This window comes from Zeugodacus cucurbitae, chromosome 2 (assembly GCF_028554725.1).
Source record: "Zeugodacus cucurbitae isolate PBARC_wt_2022May chromosome 2, idZeuCucr1.2, whole genome shotgun sequence".
NCBI classification, from domain to species: domain Eukaryota; kingdom Metazoa; phylum Arthropoda; class Insecta; order Diptera; family Tephritidae; genus Zeugodacus; species Zeugodacus cucurbitae.
This window is the reverse complement of record NC_071667.1, coordinates 20803898-20828255: the sequence shown is the minus strand read 5'-3', so window position 1 is coordinate 20828255 and position 24358 is coordinate 20803898. Positions and strand designations below refer to the sequence as shown.

The 24358-nt window shown below is 33.0% G+C and overlaps 4 protein-coding genes across 16 annotated transcripts in view; 1 reads left to right on the top strand and 3 right to left on the bottom strand.

Annotated features, from left to right (window-relative positions):
• LOC105217188 (protein crumbs) overlaps nt 1-4398 on the bottom strand; it is a 42588-nt gene extending 38190 nt beyond the window's left edge. For 3 of the 9 annotated variants that reach the window (XM_011192077.3, XM_054235915.1, XM_011192079.3), the window contains exon 1: nt 2882-4337. In XM_011192077.3, the coding sequence (XP_011190379.2) occupies nt 2882-3206 (325 nt within the window). In that variant the 5' untranslated portion in view covers nt 3207-4337. Of the gene's footprint in view, nt 1-2881 lie in introns of all 9 variants that reach the window. The other 6 variants (XM_054235910.1, XM_054235902.1, XM_054235904.1 and 3 more) reach the window with 6 other exon arrangements.
• A 2457-nt stretch (nt 4399-6855) lies between these two features.
• Nucleotides 6856-8554, top strand: LOC105217190 (hatching enzyme 1.2). Its single transcript, XM_011192083.3, has 2 exons — nt 6856-8254; nt 8363-8554. Exons 1-2 carry the CDS (start codon nt 7439-7441, stop codon nt 8456-8458), a joined length of 912 nt encoding a protein of 303 aa, XP_011190385.1. The 5' UTR covers nt 6856-7438; the 3' UTR covers nt 8459-8554.
• Nucleotides 8555-8700: 146 nt separating this feature from the next.
• On the bottom strand, nt 8701-17188 carry LOC105217187 (uridine-cytidine kinase). Of its 5 annotated transcripts, XR_003752726.2 has the most exons (9): nt 16942-17186; nt 16550-16615; nt 16297-16487; nt 16068-16213; nt 15905-16002; nt 15760-15808; nt 15158-15270; nt 11753-11890; nt 8701-8812 (listed from the first exon to the last, which is right to left on the bottom strand). XR_003752726.2 is itself a non-coding variant. In XM_011192072.3 (8 exons), the coding sequence occupies exons 1-8, from the start codon at nt 17041-17043 to the stop codon at nt 8706-8708; spliced, it is 927 nt and encodes a 308-aa protein (XP_011190374.1). In that variant the 5' UTR covers nt 17044-17188; the 3' UTR covers nt 8701-8705. The 5 variants fall into 5 exon arrangements, 4 of the variants coding, with proteins under 4 accessions (XP_011190374.1, XP_011190375.1, XP_011190373.1 ...); XM_011192072.3 differs by lacking the exon at nt 15158-15270 and having other exon boundaries at nt 11723-11890; nt 16942-17188; XM_011192073.3 differs by lacking the exon at nt 15158-15270 and having other exon boundaries at nt 16942-17187.
• Nucleotides 17189-20185: 2997 nt separating this feature from the next.
• Nucleotides 20186-21703, bottom strand: LOC128921599 (uridine-cytidine kinase-like). Its single transcript, XM_054229686.1, has 6 exons — nt 21459-21703; nt 21067-21132; nt 20814-21004; nt 20585-20730; nt 20422-20519; nt 20186-20325 (listed from the first exon to the last, which is right to left on the bottom strand). The coding sequence occupies exons 1-6, from the start codon at nt 21558-21560 to the stop codon at nt 20269-20271; spliced, it is 660 nt and encodes a 219-aa protein (XP_054085661.1). The 5' UTR covers nt 21561-21703; the 3' UTR covers nt 20186-20268.
• Nucleotides 21704-24358: the final 2655 nt, after the last annotated feature.

Below are 24358 nucleotides of genomic sequence, written 5' to 3'. Positions count from 1 at the left end.
GTACACTAGCAAGGACGATGTCGTATTTCTTATTGTCGCTGTTTATCGAAGAAGCGTTGAACCAAAAATCCAGGGAATAAAAATATTCTTCGATATTGTCCTCTGTCATCGTTGGTAATGGCAATCGTGGAGTGGAGCTTGGATTATCCAAAATACTGACATCGGAAACCAAATGGCTGTCGTTTAAGGCCATTCGAATGTAGCTTAAGCTTTATTGCTTCAGCTTTGTTGTTGTGTTCAATTTACCTGACGGATTACCAGATGTGGGGATCGGTAGACGTGTGTCCGTATGTACCAATGTGTAGGCGTAGGTACGAATATGCGCAAGAATAGATAAGAGATGCTTACTGCTTGATGTCCAAAAATAGAGAGAGTGAATATTTGGAATAGGAACCGCTTTAAGCGATTATAGCCGAATCTACCTGAGCATGCCACTCATTGCTTTTTGGCGCCAACTGGAAACACCAGAAGCTAGGTCACTTTTCACTTGCTCCTTCCAACGGCTTCCTCCATAAATTTTTCGAAAACCTTTTTCTCGAAAACTTCTAGTCCCGTCTAATCGTCTTTTGTATCCCCTGTTAATTGAACTAAGTGCAAATCTCGTACAATTTGAAGAAGCTTTGAGTTTATTGTACAAGAAATAAAACAGCAGCTGAAAGTCTACGAACTTTTCTCAATCAAGTTTTGCCGAAACCAGAAGCTCCATTGTAGGCGTAAACAGCGAATCGCAATGGAAAGTATTTGTTGTAAATGGATTCTGCCATAAAAAGATATATTCAGTGAAAATCTCCTTTCAACAGCAGCAACAACACAATCGAAGAACCGATGAAAACATACTTGACTACAATCAGCAGAAAAATATAACATTAACAACTCAACAAGTGAAAGGCTTCTCTCTCATTATCACAAGTGGAAATGAACAATTTCCACAACTCGCCTACTTGACATACTTGGATGCTTTAATTAAAACAACTTTTTCTGCAGCAACAACAATAACAAGTGTGCTAAACAGCAGGAGGAGCATACATGCTTCCGAATATGTAAGTGTCAGTGTTTGTGCAACAATCTTCTTCCTCACTTGCTGCCGATCTTGCAAAAAAAAAAAAATAAATCGCGCCAATCGAGAGAAATTCCGACTCGTCGTGCAGACCATTTGGTAATACAACACTTTCACTTTGACAGCAGCGCTGAGCGTTCCACTTCTAGACACGATCTCACGTCAAGACGAGTCTAACATACGAATGCTTACACATACACCTGCACCTTATGAGTATATATTATATACATATATAGGTACCTGTGGTAGCAAAACCAAACAAATAAACAAATCAAAAGCAAAAGCAAAAGGATGAAGCAAAATCAACAATGCGCAATGACGTTTGACGTAGGAAAGAATTCTGCACAAAGCAAATGTAAGTGGATATCTCGCAAAAGTGGTTAGTCGGCGCAATTAGCAGCCTAAGCTCAGCTTATTGTTCGCAGTAATAAGAGGGGATCTCAAGAGTGTATAAGATGATCCGCTCGAGCTCATACTTCTCGGAATAAAACGTATCTATCTTTATTTGAATGACGGTTGGATCTGTTGGATCGTGAGTTCGATAATTTGACAATATTAGAATCCCAACCCCTCGTACTTTAAGAGGTGAAATTCTAAGGGTACGCTTAAGGAAAAATATACCGGAAGATAATCTTTGCTACTAGGCAAAATTCTCAAAAATTGATTATAAGAATAATATCTTGTTTAAACCAAATCAACTACGTATGCTTACGATCAAAATAAAGTAAGGAAATGTGAAAACATATCCTTAGACATAAATAGGAATATTCTTATTAATTAGGAATAATAAAATATGCGACCGATAAAAAGTTAAATTTATACCGACTCCAGAGCTCGTGGTTGATAGAAAGTTCGCTTAAGGAAATGACTTTTTAAGAAATACCAGGACTAGTCAGTTTAATCTATTAATATCCATTATATATTAAGAGATATTTTAAAATCATACATAGCCCCAATGGAAAATCTCAGTAACAAAGTTATCGTTAAAAAATCAAAATTATTACTAGTTTTGTATAACTATATGCAAAATAAAAAGGTGTCATTTATCCGGAAACGTCTCGGAAAGTAGGAGGTTTTAATGAACAATACCGTCTGGAAAGCTTGGGCTGCAACCCAACCCAACTCACAAAACAAACAAAAAAAATCGTTAAACCGCACGGCAAAAGGAGAAGGAAACTTTCTCTAAAAGTCTGAGAATTTGGGGTCACTAGACTGGCAGAGCCCAAACAGCGTTTACTAGTCGGAACCAGCCCTCATGTCAGTGAGGGCGAAGCTACATGATCAACTATTCCCTGCTTTTGGTGGCACTCTATCTGCTCCCTCTTCGACTCTTTATCTTCACCCCCACGACGAAATACATGGGAAAAATAATAAATATGCAACTATTGGGGCAGACGCTAATTCACATCATAGTGGATTGGCTCTGATGGGACGGCTACTTTAATTCTAAGGACCTTATCATTATGAATATAAGTAATATCACCACCTTTATAAATAGGCGTAAAAGCGAATTCTTAGATATTGCTGAACTGTATGTAATAAAAGCGCGATAGACCAAAGAGTTCCAAGAAAACCCATAGTTTTATATCGATTCAGAAATGATCGGGAAAAGATCACAATGATAAAGGAACTCTGGGTTCTATTCAGATGTGATTATCAAAAGACTACACGTATTGTTAAAACGTTGACGCAAAGTTCGAATATTACATACATATATCCATATATTGTAAAATAGTAATATCTAAGAAATTTTGGCTCAAAATTGCTCAAACTCCCCTTCCCAACTCATAAACCTTCCAAGCATTGCATCGTCACGCAACTTACCGTGTATGAAACATAGTAGCATTGCAAGCAACAAGCAACGGGGCGTGAAGGATGCTGTCAGGTGGTGGATGGATTCCGTCCGCTGCGTTTGCGCTTTTGCAGTCGGCAGCTGTGCACCGCTACCCCTCAAACACCGCTGTGTCGCATATTTTGCGAAATTTTGCTGCTGGACACTTGCGCTGTGCCCTCTCCTCGTTGTTGTTGTCATTCTTGTATTGATACTTGTTGTTGTTGGCAGCATTGTGCTGTCGCTGTTGGCGTCGCTGCCTCTGGCTGCAGTTTGGATTTCAATTTCTTTAATTGTGTTTTTTGTTTTAGAGCGCATGCTGCGCTTTATTGTTGTTGTAATTTAATAATACACTTTTACTACTTTAAAAACACGTTGTTGGTTTTGTTGTTATTAAATAAATTGCTTTTATTAATTTTGCAGTGTGCTGCTGTTTATTTAATTTTTGTGGTTGTTTTCCAATTATTTTGTATTTTTTTTATTTTATTTTCTTTCCAATTAATTTATTTTTGATATTTCGAATATTTTATTAAATTCTATGCCAATGCGTTGTCACACAAAAGCCAGTCTTAAAGAACACACATTTCTAAATAGATGAATGAGCCTACTCGTTAGTGGTTTGAGCGAGTAAAAAATTAAAAATGCACTAAAACACTAAAGAATTAACGAACGGCAACGAAAATAAATAGTAGAAAATTCAATATTTATATTTTTGTTGTATAGCAATTATATGCGTTCATACATATGTATTTACATACTTATGCCCATACATATGTATAAATAAATATACATAAACATGTAGGCAATATTGCATTCAGGCGCTGCAAACTGGTTTATTATTGTTGTTGTTGTTTTTTTTGTGAGTGTTGTTACTGCTATTGCCTTTTAACTTGGTCTTAAAACCTATTTCGCCTCATAACACAACAACAACAGCAAAAAAGTGGCAGCGAATTCGTTAACGCTGACGAACTGCCGGGCTATGAAGTATTAATTTTTCGTTCGCAGCAATTCTACACTTACAAAGAATCTTTCAACACTTCTGTGAATTAACTTATTTTTCCAATAATAACAATTATTTATTTATGATTATTCGCAACACTTATTTAATTATTCTTTAACTTTTCGCGTTGAAACTGGTAGTGAAAATTTTCATTCTTTCATTTTTTTCCACATTTATTAAATTTACACCTTTCCGTTTATGGCCATTTCAGTCGCACTGACCCAAAGCGCTATGTAGCCATTTCATTTGTAATGTGTGCGCACAACAACAATAACACGCTACACTGCACTTCATTACATATACACACGCACACACGAATATACACACACACAGAAACGCGCACTAACCGCCACAGAAATTAACCAGCGAATTCACTTACTGCGCTCACTTTTGTTCACAACATAACGTCCGACAGGTTCGAGAATCAAAGCGTAACTGAAGTTACAGGTTGTCGCGCTGCACTAAGCCAGTGTGGCTAGCAGCACAGACCTACCGTCGGTCTACCAACATTCGGCGCGTACACACTCAATCGGGCGCTCACGTTCTGCCACACGGAAACGAGATAACACGAACAAAGTTTCGCTTTGTTAACAATGTTCGCCGCTAGTTAGCCAGTAACTTAGTAGGCCAGTTAGTGTGTGGCTAACAGACAGCAAATGCAGTAGTTATCACAGATAAAGTTGGTGTAGCCGGCATGAAATCACCGCACGCGTGGAAAGGAAAAACCGTTTCTGCACACGCTTTGCTGGTAGCGTGTGGAAATGAGCGCGGCATACAGGTAAGACGGTGGTTCGTCGTTCGGTAAACAGGTATGCAGGCAAAACAATTGGCAAAGCTGTCAAACTGTGAGACGACGCTTACTAGTTGAGGGTTTGTGTCTGCGCTAGCGTTGTTTGATCGATTGTGCGCGCAGGAAATCACTTTTCGCCGCTGCTTTGTTCCAGTTTTGCGGTGCTGATGTACAGTGGTGGCGAACTAAATGGAACATTGAAATACTAGCGAAAATACTGAAGCTGAACCTGAAACTTAAACAAACCGTACTTTGGTGGTATGAATAAAGTAAGTTTAAGTTATATGGCACTCTGGACTAATGTTGAAATTCAAGCGATGTGAGATAATTATAAAGGGTGATACATATCGAGGTTCTCTACTTTTTCAAAGAGAAACCACCCAGAAAATAGGGAATGTTTATTATCAGGCGAAAGAACATTATTTGACATTTATTTTTTAAGGTTATCTCTTTCAAATATTGGCCGCGACTTCGCACAGATGGTCCATCCGTTGAGTCCAATTTTCGATGACTCGTTCGATCAGTTCGACTGGTAACTGGCGAATAACACGCGATATGGTGCTCCAAGACCTGCATCGAAGCGAGATTTTCCGAATAGACTTTAGACTTTACATATTCCCACAGTAAAAAGTCTAACGTTGTGATTTAACACGATCTGTGTGGCCAATCGACCGGCCCAAAACATCAAATTATCTGCTCAACGAAGTGTTCTCTCAATAAATCCATTGATTGATGCGATGTGTGGGAAGTGGCGCCGTCTTGTTGAAACCAAATGTCGCCGAAATCACAAGCTTCAATTTCAGGCATCAAATAGTCGGTTATCATGGCGAGATAACGGCCGCCATTGACGGTTACGTACTCACCGACTCTCCACGATTTTCGTGAACACTGTCAGCTTCGGCTTGTTCAATGCATACTGTACGTGGTCTATTGGATCGAATATTATCCAATAATGAATGAATAATAAAGTTGAAAAATGTGTAAGCGTTGTTCAGGCGCAAGTCTTTTCATGATGAATAACAATACTGAACAAAAATAACATGACAGCTTGACACAACTCACGCGTTATCTGTCCAAAAAAGGGTATTGAAAAAAGTACCTCTACCTGGATCACCCCGTTAAAACGATCGAAAACATATTTGTATTAGTTAGAAATTTTATTTAATTGTCAAACTCAGGCATTATTATTTGTCTGTGTATTTTTTGGAATTTAACAGCGTAGTAATCTCCCTCCTACCTCGTCATGAAGTTTATAGCAACCTAAATTGTGGTCGAAATAATGCAAAATCTGTCTCCACCAGGTTTTTCAAACGGATACTGGACCTAAATCTGTATCTACCACCGTCAGCTGGAGTTGAGTTTTATATTTTTAGGGCTAGAGGTTCCATCTGCTAGAATAATCATGACTCTCTAGTGGGGTCTCATTCACACCTAGGAATTGCATTACTGCAACATACATATATTCCGAGAGATATGTTAAAAGTCTTAAAAGTGTTATTTTTTTCCATGAGTCCGCACGTGTTGTTTCAAGCCAAAACTTAGGATTTCATCATGAGGGTCTGTCTATCTGTTTACTTGATAATGTATAAGCACCTGAGCTTTTTCTTTAATATTTTACTGAAATCACCGATAATTGGTCGGTTTCCTGTCGGCTCAAAACCTTTTGGCTTTATGACCAGAATGGGCTCTCCATGTCTTCGAAAAGTAATCCAAGTAGACATAGCTGCCAGATCTCAACTCCACCTCACTAGAAACAACTTTACAAATGTCAATAAGAATGATTGTGATTACGATATGAAATTAAATAAATCAGAGGAGAAGAGTTGGAAGTTACGTTAAGGTCTATTTTATAAATAAGCAAGTTGAAGCTTTGAGATCGCGAATCTTTATACGAATGAAATCTCCTTTCTTTTGAAATCCTATCATCAGTCATCAACCCAACGACGCCTAAAATCTAAAACCCACAAGGCGATTTCAAGCCAATCACCTAATAAGGCCTTATATCCACATATACAAGTAAAAAGTCACTCAGAATACGAAGCCATGTCATGCTAGAAAGTCGCTTCCATCGTCATAACGATGTAGAAGTCCCAAAAAGGTAGAGGTGAAGAGTAGAGTTTGTAAATTTCTTTAAAAGACAATGTGATAGAGACGGTTCGAGCAAATCAGCTATATCCTAAATTCCATAAAGTTTTCAATTTCTACTACATGTGTACCTATTAGGCCATTATTCGAATAATGGTATTTGATTTGCAGTATCCGGATAGTCGTAAGTCGAAGACTATCCGGTTAACCGTTCGTTGTCGACTATTCGAATAGTATGAGTTTATTTATTTCTTTTTTTTTTGAAAAAAAGTGAAACTCACGAAAAACACACTCAAATCAAAGACTGCTTGGATTTTGAAAAATTATCATTTCTTCATTTACTCGCGGGTAATATTCATATGTTAAAAATCGGATATTCGAATAAACGGGTTTCGAATAATTTTAAGAGAGCTAGTACATATTCATGCTTTACCTGTAAGAACAACGGCAAAAGTAAGTTAATACATAAAGTCGTCCGGTTTCTAATTTAAAGGCAATAAAATAGATTGTTTTATGTGTAATTCCCATGTTAATGATGTTGTTTAATGTTCCTGGAAATTTATGATTATAACAGTACTTTGCAAAAAGCCACAGTAAAGTACTTAAAAGGCCGCGCTATTCTTATCACACTTTCGTTGACTTCCGCCAGTATAAAAGCCCTCGTTAACAAGCGAAATGTTAGTCAAGCTTATACTCAACTCTTCCGCAGTAATGTTGGTATTCTACGCAGTCGCGCTTTTAACCTTATCTGCTTCGCAGTTACAATGTACACCGGTTCAAAACGCCAACACTAAATTATTGATCGATAAACGGAACCTAATTGATCTAACATGTTTCGGTGAACGCATATTCGGCAATCCTGACAGAGCGGTTGGTGAAAAACTCTCAAAGCTCGAAGAGCACGCAACGCTGAATCCAGAAGAACTTGGACCCTATTTGGAGGGCGATCTACTCATACCGCATGGCAAAAAAATCATCTACCGTAATGGTCTGATAGCATATAGCGCACGTTGGCCAAGAGGTATTGTACCCTATGAGATAGAGGGACGCTTTACTGAGAAGGAATTGGCGATGATTAACAATGCCTTCAAGGAGTATCACAGCACGACGTGTGTGCGCTTCAAACCACGCTCCACCGAACGCGATTATATTGCGATAACGGGCGATAGTACCGGTTGTTGGGCGAGTGTGGGTCGCTTGGGTGGCAAGCAGGTTGTGAATTTGCAGCCTGCTCTCTGCTTTCGTCATTACGGCACATCGATGCATGAGTTGATGCACGCCCTCGGCTTCTTACACGAACAGAATCGACCCGAACGCGATAGTTACGTACGTGTGCTGAGTCAGAATGTTAAAAATGGTATGATGGCCAATTTTGAAAAGGGTTCATCGACAGAGCAATATGGTTACGGTGTGCCCTACGATTATGCCAGTGTCATGCATTACTCGAAGACAAGTTTCTCGAAGAACGGGAAGCCGACCATTGAGGCGCTGGTAAGTGGATATGGAAGAAATGAGGTTCGGACCTTTCCGGGTTATATATTACATTAGAGAGTCGTATTTTTTATAATAAAAATGTAATGATTTATTAACATTTTTTAGAAACAAACGAGCGATGCGCGCTTGATGGGTCAACGGAATGGTTTCTCCAAAGGTGACATTGCAAAACTAAATGCTATGTATAAATGCCGAGTTTAAACGCTCTACAATTAAATAAATTTATTTATTTTTTATTAAAATATGGATTTATTACATTTCTATAACTACAATCAATAATGTCAAATAAACGTATGCAACTTTTCATAAGTATTTTATATACATACATATACATTCAAATATTTTTTTTATAATTTTAATTTTTTTGTAAAATTAAACATCGCCTCTTTTTACTTTTGCTTAGTTAGATATGCTTTGCTTTTGTTTTCTCTTTTCTTTATGAGATCTTCTAATGGTGTGTAATATTCTGATGTTTGCCAAAGTAGACATTATCCTTCATGTTGAGTTCGTTGTAGAGTGACGAATAACGGCGTATGGCCATGAATGAATCGGGATCTTTTTTCGCATTACAAAATATTTGAGATTTAATATGATACCATAATGAAAATAAACATTTATAAATTTAGTTTTAGGTGAAAATGTCGAAATTTGACAAAATAACTTATCTTGAATTAGTCATTTGTTCCTCTGACGCTTTGAATAAAATTATTCTTTACAATTTGCAAACAAATAGAGTGTTGCTCCTAAAAGTCGCTTTAAAATATTAACTTTCTCTATAAAAGTACGTAGTTGTTGTAAAATATTAAAAGGATTAAGTCAAATAAGTCGTTTTGTCAAAATTTCATACATTTTTAAATATACTTTAATGCATATGCCGTATTTGCATAAAGAGTGTATAAATTAGTAAATAAAAGCATGGCTTGAACTTGAAACACGCAGACTTGTAATTTGTATTTAATACATAAAAACACATAAGTGCAAAATAATCAGTTTTATATATTTCAAAAACTACTATTATAGTTAAAAATTTATACATATATATTTGCTTTGATAAGTTTGTAAAGTAGTAAACAAAATCTTGGCTTAAACTCAAAAATAACAAGTAAGGAAGGGCTAAGTTCGGGTGTAACCGAACATTTTATACTCTCGCAATTTATTTATTTAACTTTATTTATATTATATAATACACAATTTGACCCACATATTCGTCCATTGAAATTTGGAAACCATAATATTAGGTTAGAAGCATCGAGGTCCACGTGTTCGATATATGGGGCCTTAAAAACCTATGGTCCGATTTCGGCGATTTTTAGAATGGGGCTGCGACATTACTAACATAGTATTTGTGCAGAGTTCTGCACCGATATCTTCACTAGTACTTACTTTATATATTGTAAAGTAAACGATTCAGATTGTCTTCAAAGTTCTGGTATATAGGAAGTAGGCGTCGTTGTGAAGCGATTTGGCCTATTTTCACAACATATCATTGGGATATAAGGAAACTATTACAAACCAAGTTTCATTGCAATCGGTAGTAGTAGTAAAAACGACTGCAGAAAGTTTGGCTTATATAGCTTTATTGGTTTGCGAGTTATATACAAAAAACCTATTTGGGGGCGGGGTCACGCCCACCTCCCCAAAAAAATTACATCCTAATGTGCCCCTCTCTAATGGGATCCTATGTTCCAAATTTCATTTTCATAACTTTATTTATGACATAGTTATGGCACTTTATGTGTTTTCGGTTTTCGCCATTTTGTGGGCGTGGCAGTGGTCCGATTTTGCTCATTCCTATGGTGCCAAGAAATAAGTGTGCCAAGTTTCATCAAGATATCTTAATTTTTACTCAAGTTACAGCTTGCACAGACGGACGGACGGACGGACAGACAGACATTCGGATTTGAACTCCACTCTTCACCCTGATCACTTTGGTATATATAACCCTATATCTAACTCGTTTAGTTTTGGGTGTTACAAACAACCGTTATCTGAACAAAACTATAATACTCTCTTTAGCAACATTTGTTGCGAGAGTATAAAAATGTCTTATTAAAAAAAAATATTATTTTTAGAAAAATATTAATCTTAAAACAATTAAAACATAATTTGTCCTCCAAAATATATTTGTTTAAGCCTCTTCTACATTGTCAAATAAAAAATAAATATGTGATTACTATGGAACAATGAAATTAAAAAATATGTTTTCATTTTCGAAAAATGTATTTTTAAACAATTTCAGTTTGTATTAAAATCTTTTTATACAAAAACTCTTTCAAAATAAACAAATAATCAAGTTTAAAGAACAGATAATCTATGCATCACAAATTTAAAAATATCTATTTGAGTTTATATGATGGAATCCTTTTTAATTTGTTCAAATAATATTTGTCATTCAAAATAAGTATACTTTAAAATATTAATAATAAAAATAATTTTTATTTTAAATTTTAATAAAAAAATTATCAATATATAGATAAAATATATTTGGTTAAAAATATTATATATAATATATTATAGAATACACATTTTTATAATGTGATAATATATATTATATACATATATATGTATATATAATAATATATTATCGTGTTATATACATATGTGATAATAAAAACTTTGTTTAACAAAACAATTTAAAAAATAAATTAATAAATATTTTCATTATGAAAAATGGCAGGTTTTAAAAATCAAATTGTCATGCAAAGCTTTTAAACATTTAAATATTGATAATTAAAAAAATTTCAGAATCACAATGCAACTAAATGGAAATTTCAATTTGAAACAGAACTGTTAAATTTATAATTTTAAAATTATTATGAACGCATATTTTTTAAATATTAATATATCAATCAAAATTTTTAACTGACTATCTTTGGCCATCGAAAATGTTTAGAAATAGCAATTTAGTGCATATATACATATGAATATAGAATACGTTTCAGTTCTAAAGCAAATTTTAAATCATTTTATTATCCAGAACGTACATATATTGAACTGTATAGTTGTAATTTTTGTTTTTGTTTGCGTGCATAATTGAAAACATTTAAATCTTATATTTAATTGGTGATTAAAAATATATTTAGTAATTTATAAAGTAGTTTTTCACATTAATAATATATGTATATACAAACATATGTGCATATTAGTTTACAACAAATATATAATTTTTAGCTTAACAGCAACAACTTGAATTGAATTGAAATTGAATTTGTTAATGAGCAGCATACAAGCAAAATTGTTATCACATTGTCTTGTTTATAGTATTTAGTACAAAATATTGCACCAAATGAGAGCAAGTTGTTTAATATTGTTGTTATTATTTTTGTTGTTGTTAAAATCAAGCGCAACGGCATTAATGCGGTCTTATATACGACAAAGCATTATTGACTTTCAAGTGCTTGTTGTTGTTGTTAGTACGTGCTGGTGGTATTAAGCGCACAGTGCAATGTGTAGTAGTCGGCCTACCTCCGCCGCCACTGGCAGCAGTACCAGTACCTCTAAATCCAATACCATACAAATTGCCATGCTCGTGTTCCGCATTCGTGCAATTCGTAGCGATGCTGGTCGACGAGCCGTAACGCGAACGATTGTTGAGGAAGTCGCGTATGTGCTGGACAATCAGATCAATGGCCACTGAAAGAGAATTTGGGTACACCAGTGTTAGTGTTATGCATTTTCGATAAATGTGTAAACTTTGCTTTTATTTTATTTTTTTTTTTTTGTTTTTTAAAGAAGTTAGTATGGAACATTTTTAAGTTTTTTGTTTTTACGAAAAAGCTTTGAAAACAAAATTTTGAAGGAGCCATAAACACATACATACTTTTTAGAAACTGTTGACTTACCTCAAACAAGGTTTTTTTTATAGGAGACAGCGTAGCGTTCTTAAAATGTGTCTGTTATGGGTGAAAACTATTTTGTTTTTTTGCTGAACAATTTGTGTTAACATATAATACATTGTTTGTTTATTTTACTTACTAAAAAACTACTTATAGTAATTTATTATTGCTACAATTAAAAAATAAATTAGTTACCCCACAAAATGTTTTCATACATTTGCACTAGCATAATTGCGTAAAATTAATGAAATGTGTTAGAGTATTTAAAAAAATTTAAATTAAAAAATAAATATTTTGAAATAATTAGAAACATTAAGACAATAACAACAAAACAATGTATAATAATTATACACATTAAATGTTGCTATAAATATTCATAAAAATATATTAAATAATAATTTAATTCAATAAAATAAGTTTCACTCTAACTGAAACGTTAAAATAATGCATTAAATAAGTGTTAATAACAATGTATAATATATAAATAAATTATAAATATAATTATATACTAACAGCTACTTTAGTGATTTTTTATGTCGTAACAGCAACAACAAATACATATCTATGCCTGTAAATACTTAAAGAAACACTTTTTTTCAACAAATAATTTCAAACAATATTTGCTTTTATATTTTTTATTCATAAATTAACGTAAATTAAACACTTTAAATAAATAACTGTTAATTTCATTTGTGCACAAATGATTTTCAAATAATTTAATTTTAATTTAATATTTAATTTTTTTTTCCAATTGAAAAAATAAATAAAATCTAGAGCGGCCTGGATATGAACATAAATTATTTTATTTTAACTTAAAAAAAAATGTGAAACTCACATTTTTCAGCTACTTGCTTTACTCAGCAGTAATGTAAACATTTAACGAAATAAATTGTAGTTTATAAAATAAATATTATTAAATAATCAATAATTTGTTAAGTTTTAATGCAACAATGATTTTAACTTCAATGGATTCCAATATCTAATTTATTTTATTTTGGAAACTATTTGACAATGTCAGACCTACTCATATTAAATTCCTTAAGGGGTTTAGGGGGTAGTCAGGTTTTTCAACAATTATTTTTTTTTTTTGCATTTGAAATTGATGCGATAATTACTTTTCGAGTTATTCGACAAATAACAAAGAGCGCTCGGGCACTCCGAAACGTTCGGGAGCATTTTGCATGTTGTTTTTCTCAAAACTATGTTTTTTGAACTGATGACAAATGTAACTCGAAAGCCGCTCAGTTATTTTGATGAAATTTATACAGTTCTCAGAATACATATTAAGGGCGAAGGATTTGTTTTTTTCATAATTGCGATTTTTCAAGACCAATTATACTGCTGATTTTTTTCCCAAAAATCTAGAAAAATATTTCCTGAGACAGCCATTTTGATATTAAAAAAAAAAATTTATTTAAATTTAAGATCAAAAATGAATCAATTTATAAAACTAATTTTCTATATTCGATAGATTTTAGATGAATTTCCAAGGATTTATGATAGTCACAGCAAGGACCTGTAATTGGAACTGGGTCAACACAAACAGCTATAACTTTTGGAATTATAAATTAATTGTTTTCGTGACTTACACTCAAAACATTGTGTAATAATGCCATATTATTACTTTTGTAAAATAGGATTATTTTATCGCAAAAAATTAAGTTTGGGGTAACCGAGTATAAAAAATACAGAAAATTCTAATTTTTTCGTGTCTCTGATTACCCCTAATTCCTTAATAAAGAATATATTCGCATAAAATTAGAGAATTTCTGCGCACAAACTTTCGGCAATTAAAAAATTATCTACTAACCCAGTGGTACCAAAATTATTTACCATTACAAAAACGAGCTAGATAAAATTGCATTTTAATACTACATAAATACTTTATTGAAGCGTTACTAAACTTTTGGTGTGCGAAATAAATATTTGTGTTTTTTACGCTTTACATGAAACTCTTCTAATAGCCGAAAAAACATTTTGTTTTTGTGTATATGTTTTTTAAAGTAAATATTAGTAGATTTTATATCCGTTAGATATGTATTATAGCTCAGTAGACAAATTTAGAGACCTTTAGTATACATCGAAGTTTATATATATATTTATATCAATATTGCGCTCACAAAGTGCTAAAAGTAAAAAAAAACATAGTTTTTGAAGTGATTTTTTTTTTACTTTATATTTAATAATTTTAAATACTACTCTACTATTTTTAGCATTTTGTGGCGCAGTATTAATATATATATTTTTTGAAATTCTTATAGAAAAAGAGTATCAATTAAAAATATGTATAAATGCGCTGAAATGTAAATTTGTTAAAATACGCTTAATAGAGTACGTGTACTTATTTGTGTTAATGAACAGCAAAATGATTTAATAGCGTTTTCATTTCAAAGAAATATAATAAAATGCATAATTTTACAAAGTGGCAGCGTTGTAAAAATTTTATTTTTATTATTGTTATTAATTTTTTTTTTTATTTTATATTTGTAGATAGGTTCACTTTTTTTACTAAAATCAAAAATTATTACAAAAAATAAAAAATCTTCAATATATTTAATATTACTTAACGCAAAATTTATTTTTTTTACTCAAAAACATTTTTTTGACTGAAAAAAGTGAAGTTTTCCAATGCACATAAATGTATTTTTTTCTGAGAAATTATCACGCTAAAAATACTTTGCCAAGCGTTACTGTTAAGCTTACAGCTATGTAAAATACAAAAATAAAAGACAGCACAGTTGTTAATTAATCTGCAAACGGCTATTGTGCGGCAATTGTTTTTTCTTAGGACTCAAAGGTGTAGATAGTGAGTGTGCCCAGCACATACGCTAGAGTTTATTTAACAAGACACATGGACACACGTGTGCGTGAATGTGTGCATGTATGTATGTATGTGTGTGTGGTATTTAAATGTTTGCTCGCCTAATTAATTTGCCAATCGTTTTGATCCTAACTTATTATTAGATATATGCGTGTATTTGTTTGTTTTTTTTTTTTGTATTTTTGTTTTTATTTATTTTGTTCTGCCTAATTGTTTGTCTATTTAATTCTAGTGTTCGCGCACCATGCCGTCAGCTGTATTATTTATTGCTGTGTGCACTGACGAGTGCAGGTTGTTAGTGCTGCCGCCGGGTCTAAGAATTTCTCCGATATGATGTACAATGAGATCAATGGCAACTGTAAGAGATATAACAAGTAACAAAAAAACGGAAAACTGGAAATCAAGCACTAAACATGTTTTTTGTACAATAACAACTTTCTTTTTTAGCAAAATTTTGATAGTTTAAAAAAACATTAAACAACAACAATTAATTTAAAAAAATAACGTGATACCACAATATTTACTTTTTTTTAATTTTTTTTTGTATAGATAACCTAGAAAAATAGCCGTGTGTGTGTTGTTTTTGCGAATAATATTAATAAAAGCCTTTAAGGAACAGGTTAAAATTAGCATAATAACAAACTACGTAATCTTTTAGTAATTTCATTAAGTAACATAGTAACAACTGAAGAAGCGCAACTAAATGCTACATATACATACATACAATGTATATATATACATAGTATGACTGTTATCAATTGTCAAATACTTGGCATAAATAAGAAAATAATCAAAAAAGTAAACGAGTACAACAACAAAACCAGACAAAATAAAACATTACTTACCCGTGTTATCAGCGCCTCGCGGTATAATTACATCTGCGAATTTCTTAGTCTAGAAATGAGAAAAAAAACAAATATTATAAATAAGTGTGAATTGTGTGGGTAAATATTGGTGCGTGTCAATGTACGCTGCTTCCAAATTACTTACCGGTGAGCAAAATTCCTCAAAAGCAGGCTTAACAAATGTCATATACTGAGTCAGCACTGCGTCCAAATCACGCCCACGTTCATTGATATCACGCGGCACTATATAGTTGTTTACAAAAGATATGTTATATAAGTATTAATTTTTTTAATTAAGGGGGTGTTACCTCTTCGCGCCAAGCGTGTATCAGAGTCTGTATCCACGAAGAGTTTCATGTGAAAGAGGTCGCGTATTTTGGGGAAATAAAATACAAGTATACCTTCGAATAATACCACATCAGCCGGATATATAGTTAGTTTATTCTCGTGATCACTGTCATTAAAGAGATATAAAGTCATTATTAATATAAGTATGTAGTACTCAATGCAGCACCGATAATTAATAAATTAGCTTACAGCGAATTTGTGCGATAATCATAGCAGGGCACTTTAACTATTCTGCCCTTTAATATCTCCTGCAATGTATCGTACATCAAATTTTCATTGAATGCGTCTGGATGATCGAAATTGAAGAGACCCTTCCTCGCTTTGGCTTTCTCAGCGGGCGTTAACTCACGATAGAAGCTATCTTGGCTTATTGTGACAACCTAAACACAAAAAAGACAAATATCAGTATGAGATACACTTCCTGATGGTTTATATACTGTACTTGTCGTTGTGCTTGATCCATGTCGGCTTGACCCAGCTGTATCATGATTTTTTTGCATACTGTTGACTGCAAGTAAACAATTTTAATATAAACATTAAATTTCAATTGAAAAGCTACAAAATTGGTTTGAGTAAGACAAGATTATTATGAACTGAGGAAGCCCTAGTGTTTGTAAAGATTTCGCTTCCTACTATCTGGTTTACTTTCAGTTCAATTATCAAATAAGACCACACACATGCATCCATATACATATGTATATACACTGCCTAGTACAACATTCTACGCTGTTGTATAAACTATTTCACAAACTTTTAATGCGTTTTCACCAGATAAATAATATGTCGTGCCCCATATGAGGACACTAGCACCAATTGTTACTTAGGTATACTCACTTTTCCACTGGCAGTTCCACCAGCCACTCCAATTAGAAATGGTGTCTTTATATCTGATTTGTGCTCGCTATTAGGCAGCAGTAGAGTGTTGTCGATATCCATTATGATTGTATGCAGCTTCTGCAGGAGCACAAATTACACTTATAACTTCCGAATTAATATTATTAACTTTATGACAAGAACTTTGCAGTTTTTTTTTTATTCATACAACCGCATTGTGTAAAACATCAAAACAGCTGTTGCGCACAGTGTTGCCCATTTTGAATATTTTGTATATTAAATATTGCATATCAAAACTATTATGAAATGAAAGACTGCATATACAGAAATAATCTCTTTAAGAATGTATATATGTTTATATTACAAAAAATATACAATTTTAGTGTTTAGGACCTTTTTGAAAGCAATAAAAATTCGCTATTTCGATACTAGAAGAACATTGATGATGGTAGCATCAACTATGGTTGTTGCCACTTTACCCATTAAATTGTAAAGCATTCCATTAAAATTAAAGAAACACTAAAATTTATTGTATAAATAAATATGAATTACTTTTGAATAAATAAATAAATTCTGTAAGCATTTGCATAATTTGTCATTGAACGATTTTTCAATTGTTTAACAAAAAATATTTTAGCATAATTATTTTTTGGCATATGCAACCCTGTACAATTGCGCCAATTTACCGTTTCCTGCGTCAATTTTAGAGGAAAAGTCTTTTAAAATTTATTCGCGAGTGAAAATGTTTAGTTTAATTACTTTTATTAAATATAAATCGTTTATTTTGTTGAATAAGGTGAAAAATATCGTGTATGTACGCATCGAAGTAATTGCAATCGTGTGAATTGTAAGCGTTTGTGACTTTTTGTGAAGGAAGCCGCACAATGGCTTTTCAACCAAACGTATGGGATTCCTTGCTTCTAAGTGAGTTAAAAGAGGTAACTAAACATATTATTCAAAGCTTGTAATTAAGTTTAAATGTATTAAAAACTAAGTGTAGGCAACAACAAATTGGAGTCGGCTGAGTTTGTCATCCGTGCCTATCTGAAGGCTCAACCGGTGGAGAGTTTCAGTCTCAATTGAATAAAGTAATCAACAGTACTCAAATGATGTGGTTCCAATGGGAAGTTTGTATTGGATTGTTCGATTATATATGGAAAGATATTTCGCGCGGTTATGCTTTCCTTAGTATATGTATATTGTTTAAACTAAATTGAGTCCGTTGCCAATTCATCGCTTACTTGTAATTGGAATCTTCGTTCGGTGGATTTTTTTGAAATACTGTATTATGTTCAATAGTTGTAAATGCGATTATCATGAAGCGGTTGAAAGAAACGGTTGATAAGAAACTTTAAAGACAACAGAGACTTGGTGCGGGGAAGGCTCTTCTTGTTATAAGTCTTTAATAGTGTAACGGTAAATCAGTCGTTAATTTCGATGTATGTAGACAATAAACAGAGCCTTTGTGAAGAAGCTTCCGAATTGTGATTTTATTATATTTTATTTTTTCTCTCTCTCTACAAATATTTATCTATCTATACTACAATTATAAAGAGGAAACATTTGTATGTATGTTTGTAATGAATAAACTCTAAAACTACTGTGCCGATTTAAAGAATACTTTCACCAATGAAAAGCTACATTCATCACCAGTAACATAGCAACAAACAAAATTATAAAATACATGTTTTAACGCATTTAAATAAAACTGTACATAAATCTATATTTTACAGTTTTTTGAAAAATGTACATTTTAATGAAAATGTCTATAACTCGAAGTCTCTCTAATTCGAAGTTTTTTTGCGGATTATGGTGATTCGAGTTAGAGCAGTTCCACTGTATATAATATTATAACAATTTAAATCAAAGTCAAGACAAGAAGTTTATTTCTTGTTGTTGTCTTTTTGTTGCATTTATTTATTTTTCTTGAAATTTTAGTATTTGTGTTAAAACATTTTGTGACATTTTTGTCTGCTTTAATATCTTGTGTATATATTATATTAATAAAAAATCAACAATTATAAAGAATATTTTGTTAATAAAAAATAAATATTTCCATAGAAAATGTTTACAATAATCTTCTTTTACCTAACATACAAAAACAATCTCAAAGTGTTAACTTAATTTCTTAAAGAGGATAAAAAAATACAAAAAATAGTTAAAAAGTACAGTCAACTCCATAAAATAGCGATGTAAGAGTAATGCATTATTACAGATAATTTTTTACTCAAGTAAGTATTTGAGTTCAACACGCACTCGTTCAGTACTGTTTGATTAAATGCATTATATATGTATGAATTTTTTTTATTAAAATAAGCAACGAATATTAAATTATGTTGTAAGAAAATAATGTGAAATACTAGTGATGGCCACGTGAAATGTGAATAGTGATAAAGCTCACTGGAGCATTTGAAGCAAATTCGAACTAAGTTAGATACTAGTAAAATGTAAGGCGAAAGGTCCCACTGAACGATGGTGTTATGTTAGAAACAGGTCCAATGATGCCTGTTCTGGATAATCATGCAGAAAATCGCTAAACGGATTGAATGAGTCCAAAGCCACTAGCGGACTAATGCATGTCGTCGGCGGCTGCTCCAGCGAAAAGTCGAGTGGACCAGGCGTTGTACCAAGGAATTGTAAGCTCAACTCAAGCGGCGTGTCGATATCACCTAAAATTGTTTGTTCTGCCGACGTGCGGGTATTCAAAGCGCCAGTGCCAAAGAGTCTGTCGTATTTGTCTTGCAAAGGACTGTTGCAGGGATCCGAAAGATGCAGTGATTCGCCATCGGATTCGAGCGTCAGGCTATTTAGCTCGGACATAGCGGGCACGAAACTAGTCAAATAACTTGGACTGGTTATGCTGTCGAGGAAACTCGAGGAGTGTGATGAGAGTGAATCGCCACTGCAGGTAACAAATGATGAGGAAGATATTGACGAGGACGCTGTGCTTGATTGTGTTGCAGTACGACACTGCGCCGACTTTGTATTGCGTTTGCTGATACCACAATATTTACTTTTTTTTAATTTTTTTTTGTATAGATAACCTAGAAAAATAGCCGTGTGTGTGTTGTTTTTGCGAATAATATTAATAAAAGCCTTTAAGGAACAGGTTAAAATTAGCATAATAACAAACTACGTAATCTTTTAGTAATTTCATAAAGTAACATAGTAACAACTGAAGAAGCGCAACTAAATGCTACATATACATACATACAATGTATATATATACATAGTATGACTGTTATCAATTGTCAAATACTTGGCATAAATAAGAAAATAATCAAAAAAGTAAACGAGTACAACAACAAAACCAGACAAAATAAAACATTACTTACCCGTGTTATCAGCGCCTCGCGGTATAATTACATCTGCGAATTTCTTAGTCTAGAAATGAGAAAAAAAACAAATATTATAAATAAGTGTGAATTGTGTGGGTAAATATTGGTGCGTGTCAATGTACGCTGCTTCCAAATTACTTACCGGTGAGCAAAATTCCTCAAAAGCAGGCTTAACAAATGTCATATACTGAGTCAGCACTGCGTCCAAATCACGCCCACGTTCATTGATATCACGCGGCACTATATAGTTGTTTACAAAAGATATGTTATATAAGTATTAATTTTTTTAATTAAGGGGGTGTTACCTCTTCGCGCCAAGCGTGTATCAGAGTCTGTATCCACGAAGAGTTTCATGTGAAAGAGGTCGCGTATTTTGGGGAAATAAAATACAAGTATACCTTCGAATAATACCACATCAGCCGGATATATAGTTAGTTTATTCTCGTGATCACTGTCATTAAAGAGATATAAAGTCATTATTAATATAAGTATGTAGTACTCAATGCAGCACCGATAATTAATAAATTAGCTTACAGCGAATTTGTGCGATAATCATAGCAGGGCACTTTAACTATTCTGCCCTTTAATATCTCCTGCAATGTATCGTACATCAAATTTTCATTGAATGCGTCTGGATGATCGAAATTGAAGAGACCCTTCCTCGCTTTGGCTTTCTCAGCGGGCGTTAACTCACGATAGAAGCTATCTTGGCTTATTGTGACAACCTAAACACAAAAAAGACCAATATCAGTATGAGATACACTTCCTGATGGTTTATATACTGTACTTGTCGTTGTGCTTGATCCATGTCGGCTTGACCCAGCTGTATCATGATTTTTTTGCATACTGTTGACTGCAAGTAAACAATTTTAATATAAACATTAAATTTCAATTGAAAAGCTACAAAATTGGTTTGAGTAAGACAAGATTATTATGAACTGAGGAAGCCCTAGTGTTTGTAAAGATTTCGCTTCCTACTATCTGGTTTACTTTCAGTTCAATTATCAAATAAGACCACACACATGCATCCATATACATATGTATATACACTGCCTAGTACAACATTCTACGCTGTTGTATAAACTATTTCACAAACTTTTAATGCGTTTTCACCAGATAAATAATATGTCGTGCCCCATATGAGGACACTAGCACCAATTGTTACTTAGGTATACTCACTTTTCCACTGGCAGTTCCACCAGCCACTCCAATTAGAAATGGTGTCTTTATATCTGATTTGTGCTCGCTATTAGGCAGCAGTAGAGTGTTGTCGATATCCATTATGATTGTATGCAGCTTCTGCAGGAGCACAAATTACACTTATAACTTCCGAATTAATATTATTAACTTTATGACAAGAACTTTGCAGTTTTTTTTTTATTCATACAACCGCATTGTGTAAAACATCAAAACAGCTGTTGCGCACAGTGTTGCCCATTTTGAATATTTTGTATATTAAATATTGCATATCAAAACTATTATGAAATGAAAGACTGCATATACAGAAATAATCTCTTTAAGAATGTATATATGTTTATATTACAAAAAATATACAATTTTAGTGTTTAGGACCTTTTTGAAAGCAATAAAAATTCGCTATTTCGATACTAGAAGAACATTGATGATGGTAGCATCAACTATGGTTGTTGCCACTTTACCCATTAAATTGTAAAGCATTCCATTAAAATTAAAGAAACACTAAAATTTATTGTATAAATAAATATGAATTACTTTTGAATAAATAAATAAATTCTGTAAGCATTTGCATAATTTGTCATTGAACGATTTTTCAATTGTTTAACAAAAAATATTTTAGCATAATTATTTTTTGGCATATGCAACCCTGTACAATTGCGCCAATTTACCGTTTCCTGCGTCAATTTTAGAGGAAAAGTCTTTTAAAATTTATTCGCGAGTGAAAATGTTTAGTTTAATTACTTTTATTAAATATAAATCGTTTATTTTGTTGAATAAGGTGAAAAATATCGTGTATGTACGCATCGAAGTAATTGCAATCGTGTGAATTGTAAGCGTTTGTGACTTTTTGTGAAGGAAGCCGCACAATGGCTTTTCAACCAAACGTATGGGATTCCTTGCTTCTAAGTGAGTTAAAAGAGGTAACTAAACATATTATTCAAAGCTTGTAATTAAGTTTAAATGTATTAAAAACTAAGTGTAGGCAACAACAAATTGGAGTCGGCTGAGTTTGTCATCCGTGCCTATCTGAAGGCTCAACCGGTGGAGAGTTTCAGTCTCAATTGAATAAAGTAATCAACAGTACTCAAATGATGTGGTTCCAATGGGAAGTTTGTATTGGATTGTTCGATTATATATGGAAAGATATTTCGCGCGGTTATGCTTTCCTTAGTATATGTATATTGTTTAAACTAAATTGAGTCCGTTGCCAATTCATCGCTTACTTGTAATTGGAATCTTCGTTCGGTGGATTTTTTTGAAATACTGTATTATGTTCAATAGTTGTAAATGCGATTATCATGAAGCGGTTGAAAGAAACGGTTGATAAGAAACTTTAAAGACAACAGAGACTTGGTGCGGGGAAGGCTCTTCTTGTTATAAGTCTTTAATAGTGTAACGGTAAATCAGTCGTTAATTTCGATGTATGTAGACAATAAACAGAGCCTTTGTGAAGAAGCTTCCGAATTGTGATTTTATTATATTTTATTTTTTCTCTCTCTCTACAAATATTTATCTATCTATACTACAATTATAAAGAGGAAACATTTGTATGTATGTTTGTAATGAATAAACTCTAAAACTACTGTGCCGATTTAAAGAATACTTTCACCAATGAAAAGCTACATTCATCACCAGTAACATAGCAACAAACAAAATTATAAAATACATGTTTTAACGCATTTAAATAAAACTGTACATAAATCTATATTTTACAGTTTTTTGAAAAATGTACATTTTAATGAAAATGTCTATAACTCGAAGTCTCTCTAATTCGAAGTTTTTTTGCGGATTATGGTGATTCGAGTTAGAGCAGTTCCACTGTATATAATATTATAACAATTTAAATCAAAGTCAAGACAAGAAGTTTATTTCTTGTTGTTGTCTTTTTGTTGCATTTATTTATTTTTCTTGAAATTTTAGTATTTGTGTTAAAACATTTTGTGACATTTTTGTCTGCTTTAATATCTTGTGTATATATTATATTAATAAAAAATCAACAATTATAAAGAATATTTTGTTAATAAAAAATAAATATTTCCATAGAAAATGTTTACAATAATCTTCTTTTACCTAACATACAAAAACAATCTCAAAGTGTTAACTTAATTTCTTAAAGAGGATAAAAAAATACAAAAAATAGTTAAAAAGTACAGTCAACTCCATAAAATAGCGATGTAAGAGTAATGCATTATTACAGATAATTTTTTACTCAAGTAAGTATTTGAGTTCAACACGCACTCGTTCAGTACTGTTTGATTAAATGCATTATATATGTATGAATTTTTTTTATTAAAATAAGCAACGAATATTAAATTATGTTGTAAGAAAATAATGTGAAATACTAGTGATGGCCACGTGAAATGTGAATAGTGATAAAGCTCACTGGAGCATTTGAAGCAAATTCGAACTAAGTTAGATACTAGTAAAATGTAAGGCGAAAGGTCCCACTGAACGATGGTGTTATGTTAGAAACAGGTCCAATGATGCCTGTTCTGGATAATCATGCAGAAAATCGCTAAACGGATTGAATGAGTCCAAAGCCACTAGCGGACTAATGCATGTCGTCGGCGGCTGCTCCAGCGAAAAGTCGAGTGGACCAGGCGTTGTACCAAGGAATTGTAAGCTCAACTCAAGCGGCGTGTCGATATCACCTAAAATTGTTTGTTCTGCCGACGTGCGGGTATTCAAAGCGCCAGTGCCAAAGAGTCTGTCGTATTTGTCTTGCAAAGGACTGTTGCAGGGATCCGAAAGATGCAGTGATTCGCCATCGGATTCGAGCGTCAGGCTATTTAGCTCGGACATAGCGGGCACGAAACTAGTCAAATAACTTGGACTGGTTATGCTGTCGAGGAAACTCGAGGAGTGTGATGAGAGTGAATCGC

Bases quoted from the DNA above. Each gene is read 5' to 3' on its own strand.
- LOC105217190 (XM_011192083.3), top strand. From the start codon at position 7,439: ATGTTAGTCAAGCTTATACTCAACTCTTCCGCAGTAATGTTGGTATTC. The intron at 8,255-8,362 runs GTAAGTGGATAT...AACATTTTTTAG, and splicing joins AGCCGACCATTGAGGCGCTG to AAACAAACGAGCGATGCGCG.
- LOC105217187 (XM_011192071.3), bottom strand. From the start codon at position 17,043: ATGGATATCGACAACACTCTACTGCTGCCTAATAGCGAGCACAAATCA. The intron at 16,616-16,941 runs GTGAGTATACCT...GTTTACTTGCAG, and splicing joins GTGGAACTGCCAGTGGAAAA to TCAACAGTATGCAAAAAAAT. The intron at 11,891-15,759 runs GTAAGTAATGTT...ATTCTCTTTCAG, and splicing joins GCGAGGCGCTGATAACACGG to TGGCCATTGATCTGATTGTC.
- LOC128921599 (XM_054229686.1), bottom strand. From the start codon at position 21,560: ATGGATATCGACAACACTCTACTGCTGCCTAATAGCGAGCACAAATCA. The intron at 20,731-20,813 runs GTAAGCTAATTT...CTTTAATGACAG, and splicing joins GATTATCGCACAAATTCGCT to TGATCACGAGAATAAACTAA. The intron at 20,326-20,421 runs GTAAGTAATTTG...TCTCATTTCTAG, and splicing joins TTGAGGAATTTTGCTCACCG to ACTAAGAAATTCGCAGATGT.